This window comes from Podarcis filfolensis (genome assembly GCF_964270895.1).
Source record: "Podarcis filfolensis genome assembly, chromosome: 10".
Taxonomy (NCBI): domain Eukaryota; kingdom Metazoa; phylum Chordata; class Lepidosauria; order Squamata; family Lacertidae; genus Podarcis; species Podarcis filfolensis.
In genome coordinates, this window is record NC_139612.1 from 31,923,448 (window position 1) to 31,939,479 (window position 16,032).

Sequence of the window (16,032 nt, forward strand, 5' to 3'; positions counted from 1 at the left end):
AGTATGAGAACTGCATTATCCTTGCACAGAAAAATCGACTTCTGCTCCCTGCTCCCTGCTCCCTGCCCCCAACTTCCTTTATTTCATGAGCATAAATGAAAAGGTGGGGGCATTTTTGGTGTTTAGCAGTTGGGAATAATAAACATTTGACGATATACTTCATTACTATTATTTATTATATATTTATTATATTTGCTAATTCACTTTAATTGCCCCAAACAACCTGCAACCAACCAAGCAAAGTAGCTCCGATGCTACTTTGAACCAGTAGATCCAATAATAATAATAATAATAATAATAATAATAATAATAATAATACTTATACCCCGCCCATCCGGTCGGGCCTGCCCAGCCACTCTGGGTGGCTACCAACAGAATATTAAAAACATCAAACATTAAAAACTTCCCTTCAAAGGGCTCCTAATCTACCCTCTGCCCTCTTCCCCCCCCCCCAGCTGAATGAAGAATGGTCTATGCAAAGAGTGCTGCATAGGGTGGTCTTCAGCACGTCCTAGTCAGAGTCGAGCCTTCGAATCTAATTAACAACTAACTTCAATAGCTCAACCCTGAGTGGGAAAATATCACCCATGGTTTCTCTCCACCAGTCGAGCTGCATAGCCTTCATCTGTGAAGCCCTCTCCAAAAAGCAGTAAGTACACACAAATCAGCTGTTTAGTAGAAGGACTGATGGCTGGGTGTCATCTGTTCTACTCTTTCTCCCCGTAGAGAAGAACGCTTACTGATTTTTGAGGAGAGCTCCTCATGCTCAGCAACTCTGGCTGTAAGCAAGCACACATGCTTTGAGTTGGGCTCTACCCCTTACAAAATAAATGTGAGGCGTAAGCCGTTTTCGAGTCAGCTGCAGCAAAGCTTTAGTCGTTCCAGATGCAAACACCCAGCTTACATCAAGTCTGGCTGTGCATAATTTTTTATTGCTTTTTGTTAGTGGTTTAAAGACTGGACTGCATTATGTAAATACTTCTGGCACAAATCTGCTGCTTGGGCTTTTGAGACAAGCATGAGCTAAAGAAAATGTAAAGAAACAGACTTACCATCAGACATGTCACAATGATAACAAAGATGCTCAGAAATATGATGACAGCATAAAATCCTTCTTTGCTCCAGAGTTTACCCGATTCGTGCTTGCCTTGCAAGACGTTTTTCTTTGATTTTATAAAAACACAAAAGCAAAACAAAATGTAATTACACTGTTTTGGTTGCACACTTGAGAGCCCTTGTCAGGTAGATATGAAGGTTTTTTTTTAAAAAATCTTTGCTGTGTTTTTCTATAATATAAAATGCTTGGATGAATCAGTTCCAATCACACTTCTAACAAATACGATACAAAAACCACCCTAACCTGTCTAGGAAGGAGACTTTATACCTTCCTTAGTGAGCACTGGAAAAGTCTTTCTACCCATGAATCGAACTGTGTCAAGTTATATAGCCAAGTCTAATTCCTTCTTGGAAATCACCAGGTTCAGCAGGTGAGAAGGTAACTGGAATTGCTTAAACTTTCGGTTGACTTGTTTTGTATCTCCGCCCACAACTCCTTCAATAGTGTCAGGGAACTGTCATCTGAGACGAAGGAGGTGAAAGGGCTCATGGAGGGTGAGAGAGACCACTCAGCGGAGGAGGGGACCAGCAGGGGGAGAAGTGGAGTTCCAAGGGAAAGTGAGTCGGAGGGAGAGCTCAGAGATACTTCTAGCGAGAACAGTGGGGGGGTTTCAGGACCTCCCCTAGGAACACCCACTCCTCGGCGGAAACTGTCACGCCGAGAGTCCAGAAGACGTGTTTCCGTTAAGGAGCTTTTATGCTGGAAGAAGTTCCGTAAACGCCCACTGTCCGATTCAACGAGCGATTGATGGAGCCACGCTTAAGGAGCTCCATCACAGACAGAGGTTTGGGAACTTAGCCAAACTCTGAGGGATCAGGATTTTACGCACAAGCAGCTCATCATCCCATCACAGCAATCGGACAGTCCCTGAAAGCAGCTTGTGCAGAGAGGCATCATGAGTGACCCAGCCGGAGCCGGAGGAGCAGGAGGAGCTGGAGGAGGTCCAACTCTGGAAGAAAGGTACAGAATGTTGGAACTCCAGCTAGCAATGCAAACGGCGAGGCTAGAAGAAAGGAGGGCGCAGGATGCAGAAAAGGCAAAAGGCGCTACACTAGCAAGAAAGATGCCAGGAATGGTGCAGAAGTTTGGGGGGGACCCCAGGAACTACCAAGCCTTTAGGACAGAGATGCAGTATGCTCTTGAACTGCAGTTTAATGACTTTCCCGATGAGGCGTCGCGAGTGGCGTTTGTGATTGGCCATCTCGAAGGAGGGGCGAGAGACTGGGTCAGGCCCCTGATGGCAGGGAATAGTGACATGCTGAAGGACGCGAGGAAGTTTTTTCGCGCCATGGATTTGATGTTTTCCAGCGAGATTGAACAGGGACTGGTACGCAGACAATTGATGGCTTGCAAACAGGGGAGCCGATCGGTTCGTGAGTACTGGACTGAGTTTACAATGTTGATACATAGATTGGGGTGGGACCTATCGGCGGAACCCATTCAAATGCTATTTGAAGAGGGGCTTTCTTCGGCGGTGAAAGACGAACTTTCCCGGGCGCCCAGGGCGGAGTCTATGGACCAGCTGACCAAATCAGCGCTGACCATTGGAGCGCGCCAGGAGGCAAGAGCCTTGGAGAAGCGGGAGGGGAAAGGAGAGCGTTGGAGGGATTTCCGCATTCCAGAGATTCCAGAGCCAAGTTTCCCGCCCGGAGAGCCGATGGAAGTTGGAACAGCGCGCGCGCGCGCGGTTTCAAATCCCAGTGAAGGGAGGAAGAAGGAGGGAAAGAGCGCCAAGAAATGTTACCTCTGCCAGCAGCCAGGTCACTTTGCCAGAGTCTGCCCGCAAAGAAAGGAATGGCAAGGGATGGCAGGGGCTGTTGGGGGGAAGGAGGAGGAAGTCCAGGAGCCAGTAAAAGCCAACGCCTGTCTGCCTCTGTCAGGGCACTGCAGACAGGCCAAGGAGCAGTAAAAGTGCCCACTCCGGAACCTCCAAGACCAGCCCTAGTAATAGAGGTGTTGCTAGAGCTGGCAAACGGATACCCACTAAAGACCAAGGCGCTGTTAGACTCAGGCAGCTCCTGTAATTTTATGAGCAAGGAGTTTGCAGCGGAACACCAGATACAGACACTCCCTTTAAGCAACCCCCTGCAGGTCACCACGATCGATGGGAGGGAGCTGTTGGGGGGAGAAGTTAGCCTACAGACCGTCCCAATGGTTATGAGGGTGGCAAGGCACACCGAAAGGATAGCGTTCAATGTAGCCACCCTGGGAGGGGCGCCAGTCATTTTGGGAATGAGCTGGCTAGCGTTGCATGACCCGCTAGTGGGCTGGCATCAGAGAGTGGTGTCCTTTGGGTCAGGACATTGCCTGGAACACTGCAAAGAGGGAAAGGTGCCAGAAGGGGCAAAAGCCTCCATAGCAGGGACGGAAGTGGCGAACAAAGGGAAGGTGCCCAAACAATACGCTGACCTGAGCAAGGTCTTCAGCGAAAGGGAAGCAGATAAACTACCACCGCATAGAGACTTTGACTGCCAGATTAACCTGGTCCCTGGGGCCCAGCTACCCGTGGGCAAGCTGTATGCCATGTCAGACAGGGAAATGCAGGAGTTGAGGGAGTTTATTGACAAAAACCTGAAGAGAGGTTTCATCAGAGAGTCCAGAGCGGTGGGGGGCAGTCCAGTGTTCTTTGTGGACAAAAAAAACACGGATAAACCGAGATTGGTCGTGGACTACCGGGCCCTGAATGCCGTGTCAGAACCAGTGACTTTCCCCATGCCCAGGATTGATGACATTTTGACCAGGGTGAGGAAGGGAAAGATATTCACGAAACTGGACTTGAGAGGAGCGTACAACCTGATACGAATAAAGAAGGGGGATGAATGGAAGACAACGATGTTCACCCCCCTAGGGGCTTTCGAATATCGCGTTATGCCATTCGGATTGCAATCAGGCTCCGCCTGTTTTCAATCGCTCATGAACCATGTACTGGGACCTTTGCTCTACAAGAATTGCGTGGCATTCCTCGATGACGTGCTGATATATTCGGAGAATGAGGAGCAGCATGTGAAGGATGTCAGGGAAGTGCTGAGCCAGCTGCAAGCAAACCAGTTGTGGGTGAAATTGGAGAAGTGTCAGTTCCACACCAAGGAGGTGGAATTCCTGGGGTACCGCTTATCAGACAAGGGATTAGCCATGGATCCAGGCAAGGTCCAGGCGGTGCTGGAATGGAAGACACCGAAAACCAAAAAAGATGTGCAAAGGTTCTTAGGGTTTGGGAACTTTTACCGTAAATTCATCAAGAACTTTGCCCACTTAACGGCTCCCATCACGGACTGTCTAAGCAGCAAGAAGAAATTCGTTTGGACGGCAGAGGCGGAGCACGCTTTTGAGGAATTGAAAAAGGCATTCGCTTCGGAAGAACAGCTCCTGCATGTGGATTTACAAAAACCCATGAGAGTGGAAACTGATGCCTCAGACCGGGCGGTGGGGGCAGTGCTGCTTCAGCCAGGGAGCAATAAGTCGGAATGGAGACCGTGTGCCTTCTTTTCGCGTAAGCTGAACAAATCCGAGAGGAACTACACGGTATATGACCGAGAACTACTCGCCATTCACGAAGCGTTCCGGAGATGGAGACACTTACTAATTGGCGCACAGCATAAGGTGCAAGTGTGTACGGACCACAAGAATTTGGAGTATTGGAGAACAGCACGAGTGCTCAACCAACGACAAGTGAGATGGGCCCAGGAGTTCTCCAAATTCCATTTTGAAATCTGCTACGTGCCAGGTCCAGAAAACATCAGAGCGGACGCTCTCTCTCGCAAACCTGAATATTTGGAGGGGGAGAGAGCGCCAGAAGAGAGACATATTATCCCAGAGGACCACTGGGTGTGTGGTGCGGCCTGGGTGGGGCAAAGAGAACTGGTAGAGGGGACGGTCAATGATGAGTACGCCCAGGATAAGCTCAGAGGTTTAAGGAGAGAGGGAGAAGACCCCGGAGGTTTTGAAGAAAGAAACGGGGCATTGTATTACAAAGGGGCACTATATATACCCGAAGGGGAATTGAGGGGGAGAGTACTCAAACAGTTGCACGACAATCCCACAGCGGGGCATTTTGGGCAACACAAGACCATGTGGTTGGTGACCAGGGAGTTTTGGTGGCCCAAGGTGAGGGAGGATGTACGGGAGTATGTGAGAAGGTGTGACCAATGCCAGAGAGCCAAAGGAGAAAGGCGGGCACCAGCGGGTTTATTAGAACCGTTACCCACACCAGAAAGACCGTGGGAGGCGGTGTCGATAGATTTTATGACTGATCTGCCCAAATCCCAGGGGAAAACCGCCATACTAGTCGTAGTAGACCAGTTAACTAAGATGGGTCACTTTGTAGCTTGCTCACATGCAGTCACGGCGGAAGAGACAGCGAAATTGTTTGTAGAACATATTTTTAGGCTGCATGGCGCCCCCTTGAGGCTGGTGTCCGACAGAGGGAAACAGTTCACGTCCAGATTCTGGAGGAAGCTTATGAGCTTGTTGCACGTAGAGGTCAACTTTTCGACTGCCAGGCACCCTGAGACCAATGGGCAGGCGGAGAGGGCAAACGGTATCCTTCAACAATACCTGAGGTGCTATGTCAATGACAGAGAAAACGATTGGGTCGAAAAGTTGGCACTAGCGGAATTTGCTTACAATAATGCAGAGAATGTGTCCACCGGGATGAGCCCATTTTTGGCTAATTATGGGTGCCACCCCAGGGCGTTTCCAGGGGAAGGAGGAGAGAGATGGAGTGTTCCGGCCGCTGAACTTTTTGTAGAAGAAATGGAAGCGATCCATCGTCAACTCCAACACCACTTAGAAAGGGCCAAAGAAGAATATAAGAGGCAGGCAGACAAGAGCAGAAGGGAAGGTGAAACAATTAGGGTGGGGAGTCGGGTCTGGCTATCAACCCAAGGGTTGCCATACAAGGGGGGTTGCAAGAAATTGAGACCCAAAAGATTGGGACCATTTGAGGTCATCCAACAGATCAACCCAGTGGCTTTCAGACTCCGGTTACCGAACCACATGAAACTGCACCCAGTATTCCACAGGTCATTACTGTCACCATACCGGGGGGAAGGTGAAGGGGTATCCACACGGGGGCCAGCCATAGAAGAAAGGGAAAGCCGCAACTATGTGGCGGAAATCATCGACTCCAGGTGGAAGGGGAATCAGGTGGAGTATTTGGTCGCGTGGGAAGGGGAACCAGAGTCAGAAAACACCTGGGTGAAGGCAGAGGAGGTCCATGACGAGGTCTTGATCGAAACGTTCCACCAAAGGTTCCCCAGGAAACCTCAGCCAGTAGCGAGGTTCCGAAGGGAGTACTTTGGCACCACCGACGATGAGGAGGAACTGGAGGGATTCAGGGAATCGGAGTTGGAAGGAGGTACCGACTCCGAGGAGGAGGAGTACTTGGAAACCGGGAACAGCAAAAGGTGGAGGGAAGTGTTCGAAACTTCGGAAGATGAGGGAGGTTCCTTCAGGGGTTTTGCTCCCTCGCCTCCCGCAGAGGAGGGGAGGGAAGGGGGTGAAGGGGGCCCTGGAGGGGAGGTGGATGTCAGGGAACTGTCATCTGAGACGAAGGAGGTGAAAGGGCTCATGGAGGGTGAGAGAGACCACTCAGCGGAGGAGGGGACCAGCAGGGGGAGAAGTGGAGTTCCAAGGGAAAGTGAGTCGGAGGGAGAGCTCAGAGATACTTCTAGCGAGAACAGTGGGGGGGTTTCAGGACCTCCCCTAGGAACACCCACTCCTCGGCGGAAACTGTCACGCCGAGAGTCCAGAAGACGTGTTTCCGTTAAGGAGCTTTTATGCTGGAAGAAGTTCCGTAAACGCCCACTGTCCGATTCAACGAGCGATTGATGGAGCCACGCTTAAGGAGCTCCATCACAGACAGAGGTTTGGGAACTTAGCCAAACTCTGAGGGATCAGGATTTTACGCACAAGCAGCTCATCATCCCATCACAAATAGCTATATAAGGCAACCTTAATCTGTGAACCATATAGAGAACCGAAAGCAGGTGCAAATGAAATCTTAGGAGGCAGCTGATAAGCAAAGAAAGATAAGTTATAAAAATCCTGACTTAGTCTGCATCTAACCCAACTTTTATATTATGCTGCTTCACAAGGCACTCAGTTTTCAGTAGTCAAGGCTCTTCTCTGTTGATATATCCTCAAATGGAGTGGAACTAAATTTTTGCTCAAGCTAAATTGCATTTTTCAATTGCAGTGTATGCATGCGTATTTGGGTAGTCAAAACGATGTACACTTTGTTTCAAATAAGCTAAAATTTTAATCACAAGCCTTGAAAATCTCATGTCAAAACAAAACAGCTAAGCTTTAAGGTGCCACAAAGTTCTGTGTCAATGTTTTGATTACCTTCTGGCTGAGCCTTTGGTCTTTTCCCCATAATACGTACATCAGAAGCCCCATTCATGCATTTGGTACCTGTGGTTACCAAACACACCAAGAACATGTGTGGGGCTGCTACCACTCCTTAATGCTGCTGTGTGCCTCAACCACACACCATGACATGCAATTAACATCAGTCTGAAGGAGGCTGGTTAATGCCAGCTATGTGTCAGCTGGGGGAAGTGGCCAATGAGCAGTTTCAAGTAGCAGAGCTCGCTCCTCACATTCTCACTGACCTTTTCATAGGTGGGGATGGAAGAGAAATTTGATTCAGATTGCATTTAAATGCAAACTTGCCTCATTCTCATTTGCTGAAACAATACGTAGCCAACCTTCACAATTTTCTGAATTTGCAAGTCATGGAATGCATATGCTAGGGTAATGTATGCATATAAATGCATATATTAATGAAAATAACCCACAAAAACGCATTACAGTGGTACCTTGGTTCCCAAATGGCTTAGTTGATGAACAAATTGGCTCCCAAACGCAGCAAACCCGGAAGTAAGGGTCGGTTTGTGAACGTCCGTTTCGGCTGTCAACATTGCTTCCGGGGCCAATCAGCCAATCAGAAGCCGTGCCTTGGTTTTCAAATGTTTGCGAAGTCAAATGGACTTTCAGAATGGATTGAGTTTGAGAACCAAGGTACCACTGTATACTACAAAACTGCTTTGCAAAAATGTGTATGTTGGGAGAAATTTGCAGCGACGAATTTTCATGAGGACTTTTTTAAAAATTGCAAACTGATGTGAAAATGTGAAAAACCAAACTTCAGACTGAAAAAGTTAGACGCTGAGAACTGAAATTGACATATCTGTCATCACTGCCTAATGGATAGGAAACATCTGACTAAGGCTAAAATCTAGGCATGGCTAGGAGCACATTTATCTGCTATGCACCATATCACTACCTTTTGAAATGGTAGTGCTTAATAAGAGCACACTTGAGATGTGTGTTGAATAATGAGATGCAGCATGATATACTCATGATTGCTTACCTCTGGAGAGACTTCGGTAATTCCAAACTGGGATAAACTGTGGTGTAGCACATTGATATTAAGAGATCTCAAGACTTCTTCAGACGGTAGTGTTTCAGAAACGCCTTTTCTGTTTACTGGTGACACAAAGAGCTCAACACAGTTCTTCTTGCCCTAGCAGAATTGGAGAACATAAATATGAGCAGGATGCGGACCTCTAAAAAAATCTCTACTAATAACAAAACATGGTATGATTCTATGATTTGCTCTTCTTACAAGTGTTCATGAGAGACCAGAGCTGGGTGAATTCCCCTCAGTTCAAATCAGAATTATTGGATTAAGTAGAATATCTACCAAACTGAGTCCAGTTGGTATTTAGAACATCCAAATGGCACTTCAGATGTTTTAAATTTCCTCTTCCTTATGCTGTGCTTAAAAGTGATGTTACAGTCAGTTATGTGGATGCAAATGTTTAGGAGTGAGGTGCAAGCCATCAGTGTGAAGATAAAAACCCCAAGGGCTGAATATAGAGGGTTTGAAATTCATGGATTAAATTTGGTGATTCACATCCTTTCCTGATAATAGCTACTTATTTACAATTTTCTAATGTGCCATGTTACCCTTAAGCAAATAATCCGAACTTGAATTCACACCATCAGAAAGACACTACATCATACATTTGGACAACTTCAACTTCATTTAGTTTGCTCCAGCAAATTCTGACTGCCATGAAAACAGATGTTTCATCTCCCTCATAGGGGCACACATGACATGCTGTCAACCAACCACAAGTAAGTCCAGCCAGCTACAGGACCATGAACTCTCAAAGGCCAAAGTAGAACGTGGAAAACTGATCTAGACATAATTGTTGCAAAGTTAATAAATCTAAAGGTGAAGCTCTCACATTTGTGATTCACGTAACATTCCACGTGACATTTCTTCCGAGTCAGAAGTGGGACTGCGTTTTGCCAAATTCAGCCATGGCTGCTCCTCAGGCCATGTATGAGCTGTGCACATCCATCTTGTGGTGTTAAGAGGAGCATGTTGACTGTGTCTTATAATCCACACAACTAAATTTGGTTTTAAAATGAATCGTCCCTGATTGAGGCGATATACAGCGTGTTGTACATGTGGAACACAATATAATGTCTATCACTGCTAACTTATTTCTGTGTTACAGTGCAAGTAAAATCTCCCCATCGGACCAGTTTCACCAGATAAGTTCTGCAGAAGTGAACTGGTTAAGAACGGATGCAAAAATAACCAGAACTTTGTATATGCACTTTGAATATGTTGTGCAGAACATTATATAGAGCAGGGCTGGAAAACTCCCTTTCAGCCCAAGGGCCACATTTTTAACTCCTGAGGGTCACTTGCCAATGGTGGGTGAGGCCACAGGCAAAGGCGGCCAGAGCAATTAACACTGATTTTTATTTTTGTATGGTAGGCTAGTTTCTACACATCCCTCTCTATCCTTCATTGAGACAAGCAAGAGACGTTATCAGAGTTGCAGGACACATTCCAGCCAGGTGACACTTCTGAGGGCTAGATGGAGAGTTCTGGAGGGCCATATTCAGCCCCTGGACCTGAGGCTCCCCACACCGCATATATAGAGAAAAGAAGCTCAGAAATGACCCTGCATGATCCTCCTTAAATTGGTGGGTAGATGTTCTCTTCTCAAAAATCTGGAGCAAACTGCTCATTCATAATTTGATCATTGTTTTGCTAGATGTCTGCCACATGCCTGCTAACTACACAAGGCACCAGGATGGAATCAACTGAAGAGCTGTAGCTCAGTGGTGGATTACATGCCTTTATATAAACAAAGGCCGGGTTCAACCCCTGGCCATATTTAAGAGAAAGTCTCCTCTCTGAAAACATGGAAAGTTGTTGCCATTCAGTGGTGACAAAAACTGAACTAGGTGGGTCAGTGGTCTCACTAGAATTTGGCAGATTCTTATGAGCATTGGTGGGATACTTTTCCAGCCCAAATAGGAATTTGCCCAGGGGGAAGGTGTTGGGTGTGGTACTTCTCAACTCCATCATAGCCTCTCTGGGCACGGTGTCACGGAACCCACCCCTGGAAGATTTGCTACGTCCTACGGAAGATCTTGCACCATATCCAATGGGAGTTCAAGATGCAAATTAAAGAAAACTGGTTGGCCATGTGGAATGTGATCATGTGACTTGACCTTCTGACTCTACAGTGGTCAGAATGAGCTATATGAAAGAGCTTCAGTGGCCATCAGAAGTCACCCTTGCAGTCAGCAGTTTGGGGAAATCTTTTCACTGTTTAAAGCTGTGCTGGGTTTTTATTCCCAGGACATGAAAGCTAAGAAATGAAAATTGTCACACAAAATGCTCACCACTTACAATGAGTCTGTTGATGTGCACTTGCTGCGGCAGCAGTCCTAAAGCAGCAGCTACTCCTTGGCGGAAAATCCGAAGCAATGTGATATTCAGCTTATTTACATCCATTTGCAGAGTCTGCAAAACAAACCCCAAACAGACAAATGCTAATCTTGCTCGGCATACACAGTTCCCTGCTAATGAATGACTTCTGCGAATTGTGCAAACGGTTTTTCCCAGGACGACGACAAAGCTGCACTGGCTCTACCCAGAGGCAGAGGAGTTTGGGAGGGTCATGAAAAGGCAGCAAATTGTTTAGTTATTTAATTTGTTATCATGAAGGACGTTGTGGGGGTTTCTGTTCAGGTGACCAAATAACATGACGGTCCTGCGGTCCATTGTGCCTTGACCAGAGGAGGAGGCACCATTTGCTGTCCTGCCCACAATTAGCAAAACATGGCCCTGAAATCTGTGAAGCCAATGTGTGTTTTAAATCAAGAACAAGGGGAGCTGTTGTCATTTTTCAGGATGGGCAGATTCCAGTGTGTTGAAGGCTGCTAATTTAAAGTGTGTAACATCTCGTCTTCTCCCAACTTTCAGTTCAAGGTGAGGTCACGGAACATTAGAAGGCTTCTTTGGCTGCAATCTTAAAAGCTTTACTCAGGAGTAAACCCCCCACAAGTCAATCAGAGCAAAAGCAGCAGGGTAGTAACCCCTCTAAACGAAACGGCATTACATAAAATAAGCAAAGGTTTGTTTTTGATTACCATTTCACTTCCGAGGCATAAAGCAATTGAGTACAAAATCTGATGGCTTTACATGCTTGTTTCCTGAGCTGTGGTCATTATGCTGAACATCCTTTTTACTGCCACTTCCCACATTCCTGAACTGAGCCCTGATATGCCTAGCATGTTCTCTGGCTGATCCTTGACGCCAGTGAAGCCTTGCTGACTGCTCATTCACTCGCTTCGACTATTCCCATCAGCTACTAGTCTAAATGGCTCCCTAGAAAGAATCACTTGTTTTCTTAGGACTATAATGCACCCTTCTTGTCGTACAAGAACTCATCCTACTTTGTAAAACGCGCAACAGATTACACCCCCCTAATCCAGCTGATCTTAATCAGGGCACATGCCGTAAATCACCTGACATACATCATGCCCTCTTTTTGTCTGGAACAACCAGGCCTTGCCACGTGGAACCAGGCCTTCGCATGGGAAGTCAGAAGTGTCTACCCTCTGGTATAGAGTCTTGTAACTGAGCTTAAGTTGGTGAGACAGCTGCAGAAGAGAGAGGGCTGCAGCTTGTAGGAATCTGGTTGTCTCTGCTACATTTTTGCATTTTGAATCTGCTTGTAGTTATTATAGTCCCCATATGTTTCAGTTTATAGTTGTGTTCAAGAATATAGCTTATCTAATTATTCTCTGCACTGCTCTAAAACATATAATTTTTTAATAACTTTTTTGCAGTTGATTTGTGATATTTTGGGGACATCGTAAACTGCTTAAGAGTTTTCCTTTGAAATGCGAAGTGGTATATAAATTACCTAAATAAAATAATGACCTAAATAACAACAATGCAAACTGCCCTTTACATCTAGGGTATTCATGGAATAGAAAAGCAGATCACGGGCACCGAGTTCACTCTGATTTATTTATTTTTTTAAGTCTCCAAAGTATTGCAGACACTTTTATTTTATTTTTATTTTTTAAATATTTTTATTTTTCCATATAAACACAATACAACAAACATAAACATACAAAAACAAAAACAAAACAAGAAACATGTATCATTTCATGTCCTAATTTCATATCCTATCTTCCCCGACTTCCTCATGCTTCCCCTTTCTGTATTCCAAATTCTTATCGATTGTTCAGCAAATCTTCCCTTATTTTAATTTAAATTTAGACTATTCTTCCTTGTTTTCCTTGTCTTAACCATTGCTAGTAGTAACCATTTACTTTCCAGTCCAACATCATTCTAACTTTCATTAACTTTATGATATTTCTTTAAATAGTCCTTAAATTTTTTCCATTCTTCTTGCGCTGCTTCTCTTCCCTGGTTTCGGATTCTGCTCGTCATTTCTGCCAAGCCCATATAGTCTATCACCTTCATCTGCCATTCTTCCAGTGTGGGTAGTTCTTGCGTCTTCCAGTACTTCGCAATGAGTATTCTAGCTGCTGTTGTAGCATACATAAAGAAAGTTATATCCGTCTTTAACACCCCTTGGCCGACAATACCCAAGAGAAAGGCCTCTGGTTTCTTGGGGAAAGTATATTTAAATACCTTTTTAAGTTCATTATAGATCATTTCCCAGAATGCCTTAATCTTCGGGCAGGTCCACCAAAGATGAAAAAATGTACCTTCAGTTTCTTTACATTTCCAACATTTGTTGTCAGGCACATGGTAAATCTTTGCAAGCTTGACTGGGGTTATGTACCACCTATATATCATTTTCATAATGTTTTCTCTTAAGGCATTACATGCCGTAAATTTTATCCCGGTGGTCCACAACTTTTCCCAATCAGCAAACAAAATATTATGACCAATGTCCTGAGCCCATTTAATCATGACCGATTTAACCGTTTCATCTTGTGTATTCCATTTCAGCAGCAAATTGTACATTTTGGACAAATTCTTAGTACTGGGTTCTAACAGTTCTGTCTCCAATTTTGATTTTTCCACCTGGAAGCCAATTTTACTGTCCAGTTTAAACGCTTCATTAATTTGATGGTAGTGAAACCAATCTCTCACCTTCCCTTTTAATTTCTCAAAACTCTGCAATCTCAATTTGTCCCCTTCCTTTTCCAAAATTTCCCAGTATCTTGGCCACTTGGACTCCATATTTAACTTTTTAACTGCCTTAGCTTCCATTGGCGACAGCCACCTTGGAGTTTTATTTTCCAGCAAGTCTTTATATCTGTCCCAGACATTTAGTAGTGCTTTTCTGACAATATGATTTTTAAAACTTTTATGTGCTTTAACCTTGTCGTACCACAAATATGCATGCCACCCAAGTATTGCAGACACTTTTAATTCAACAGAGGAAGTGTTGAACTGTCCAGAGTCAGCTGACACTAATTAATCATATTATTCCTTGCTGATCTGTACTGTTTATCATTTACGGCACTTGTTCCCTAAGGGGAATACAGTTTTGAATGTGTGGTACGTGCTGTCAGCCGTGACTTTGTATGCCTAAAGGAGCGGAAGGTAAGTCACCTTGGAGGGAACACGTTCCCAATGCAATCTATTAATCTAGCTACTGCAACTGTTAGCAACAGTTTCCAGGTTGCTGTGCTTCAGGCTATAAATGCAATGGTGTTATACTGTCAAGAGGGGCCTGGAAAGGTGGAGTTAAAAACAAAGAGGAACCCGTCAAGGTAAAAATCAGTAGCATCATGGAATCTGGCTGGAGTTTCTATAGAAAGGACAGGAGGACAATTAGGTGATCTGAGAAAAGGAGGGAATGCACCATCCAAACTACAAGGCATATCTCTTATATGCAGGGGCATACCTAGAGGTTAGGGATGCGGGTGGCGCTGTGGTCTAAATCACTGAGCCTCTTGGGCTTGCCGATCAGAAGGTCAGCGGTTCAAATCCCTGCAACGGGGTGAGCTCCCATTGTTCTGTCCCAACTCTTGCCTATCTAGCAGTTTGAAAGCACACAAGTGCAAGTAGATAAATAGATAACACTGTGCCAGGAAGGTAAACAGCGTTTCCGTGTGCTCTGGTTTCCATCATAGTGTTCCGTTGCGCCAGAAGTGGTTTAGTCATGCTGGCCACATGAGCCAGAAAGCTGTCTGTGGATTATTATTTTGCTTATTGGCTTAAGGAGACTAACAGAAGAGATCGTAAAGGAAAAATAGAAATTATATGAACAAGATATGATGTGGAAACACCAAGATAAGACTGGATAGAATTATGAATTTTGTTTGGACTGATTGGGACTGATTTGGACATTAACGCAGTAATAAGAAGATGATCTGAATCCCCCTTTGGATCTTGAAGTATGGGTTCCCCCAACAAAATTTAAAAATTTGGCTTTGTAATTTGGAATTTATGTGATGTGATTTAATTTGATGTGATTGGCCAGTTAATAAAAATTATTTAAAAAACAACAACAGAAAGCTGTCTGTGGACAAATGCCGGCTCCCTTGACCTGAAAGCGAGATGAGCGCCACAACCCCATAGTCACCTTTGACTGGGCTTAACCATCCAGGGGTCCTTTATCTTTTACCTTTCTACCTAGAGGTTGGTCAGGTAGGCCTCTGCCAAGGATGGAGACCCAGGGAGGGCACAAAAATTGCTCCTCTCCACTCTGGCTCCAAGTGCACGCACAGACAGATGGACTGAAGGAATTGGAGGAGGAGGAAGAGGAGGAGGAGGGGAGTTGTAGCTGAGCAGGCCTGACCCCGGTGGCTGTGGAAGAAGTCACTGGCAGAGCACAAAAGGTGCTCCTTGCGAAGGGTGCAAGGGATAGGAGGAATGCTGATATATCTCCTTGCTAAGGGTACAAGGGAGGCTAAGTACTTTCTATGAAAGTTTATGGAAGCAATCTCAGTTGGTCTAGCATAACAGGGGACTCCACTGACCAGGTGAATTAGAAAGAATAGGGAGGTTCCCCACTTCAGACGTGGCCCTCCAACTCAAGCAGGATGACAGGGATAGTGGTGAATGTGTTGTGTTTGTGCATGCTTCGCATGCTTGTCCCTGCTCACGTGTAGGATTTTGAGGTAAAGTGGCCAGACTGTTGTATCGTCTCCTAACATCGCTCCTCCACAAGGGGATAATTATGGAATGAGGGAGATCTCCCCTCCCTGCTGCCAGGAGCTCTAACACAATTCAAATAAGGAACTGCTCCTTAAAAATGGCGCTTATGGGAAAGTCTCCCAGCCATGCCCTCTGCTCAGCCGTGAGATAAGGACAATGGACAATGGACAACAACAGCAGGGCAGCCACTGGCTGAGCAGAGTCAAGCAGCCAAGGAGGCAGAGGTGCCTGTGGCCTGGCTTCATCCGCCACTGCCTCAGAGAATGAGCAGCTCCGCCTAGCTGGCTACTACCACCACTTCCTATGGTGGGTGCCTGGCAGCAAGCGGCAGGTGTGTTGCAGGCAAGCAGTGGCAGAAGCACCCTCAGGAACTGCTGCCTGAGGCAACTGCCCCACCCTGCCTCACAGACAACCCGGCCCTGGTGGCTCTCATAGCTGTTGA

At 45.7% G+C, this 16,032-nt stretch overlaps 1 protein-coding gene across 2 annotated transcripts in view; it reads right to left on the reverse strand.

Annotated features, from left to right (window-relative positions):
- The window catches only part of PTPRR (protein tyrosine phosphatase receptor type R), a 113,210-nt gene that overhangs the window by 32,412 nt on the left and 64,766 nt on the right, over positions 1–16,032 (reverse strand). For both annotated transcript variants that reach the window (XM_083574515.1, XM_083574516.1), the window contains exons 3-5: positions 10,845–10,958; positions 8,493–8,645; positions 1,053–1,163 (exon numbers count right to left, since the gene is read on the reverse strand). In XM_083574515.1, coding sequence (XP_083430641.1) covers positions 1,053–1,163; positions 8,493–8,645; positions 10,845–10,958 — 378 coding nt within the window. The remainder of the gene's footprint in view (positions 1–1,052; positions 1,164–8,492; positions 8,646–10,844; positions 10,959–16,032) is intronic.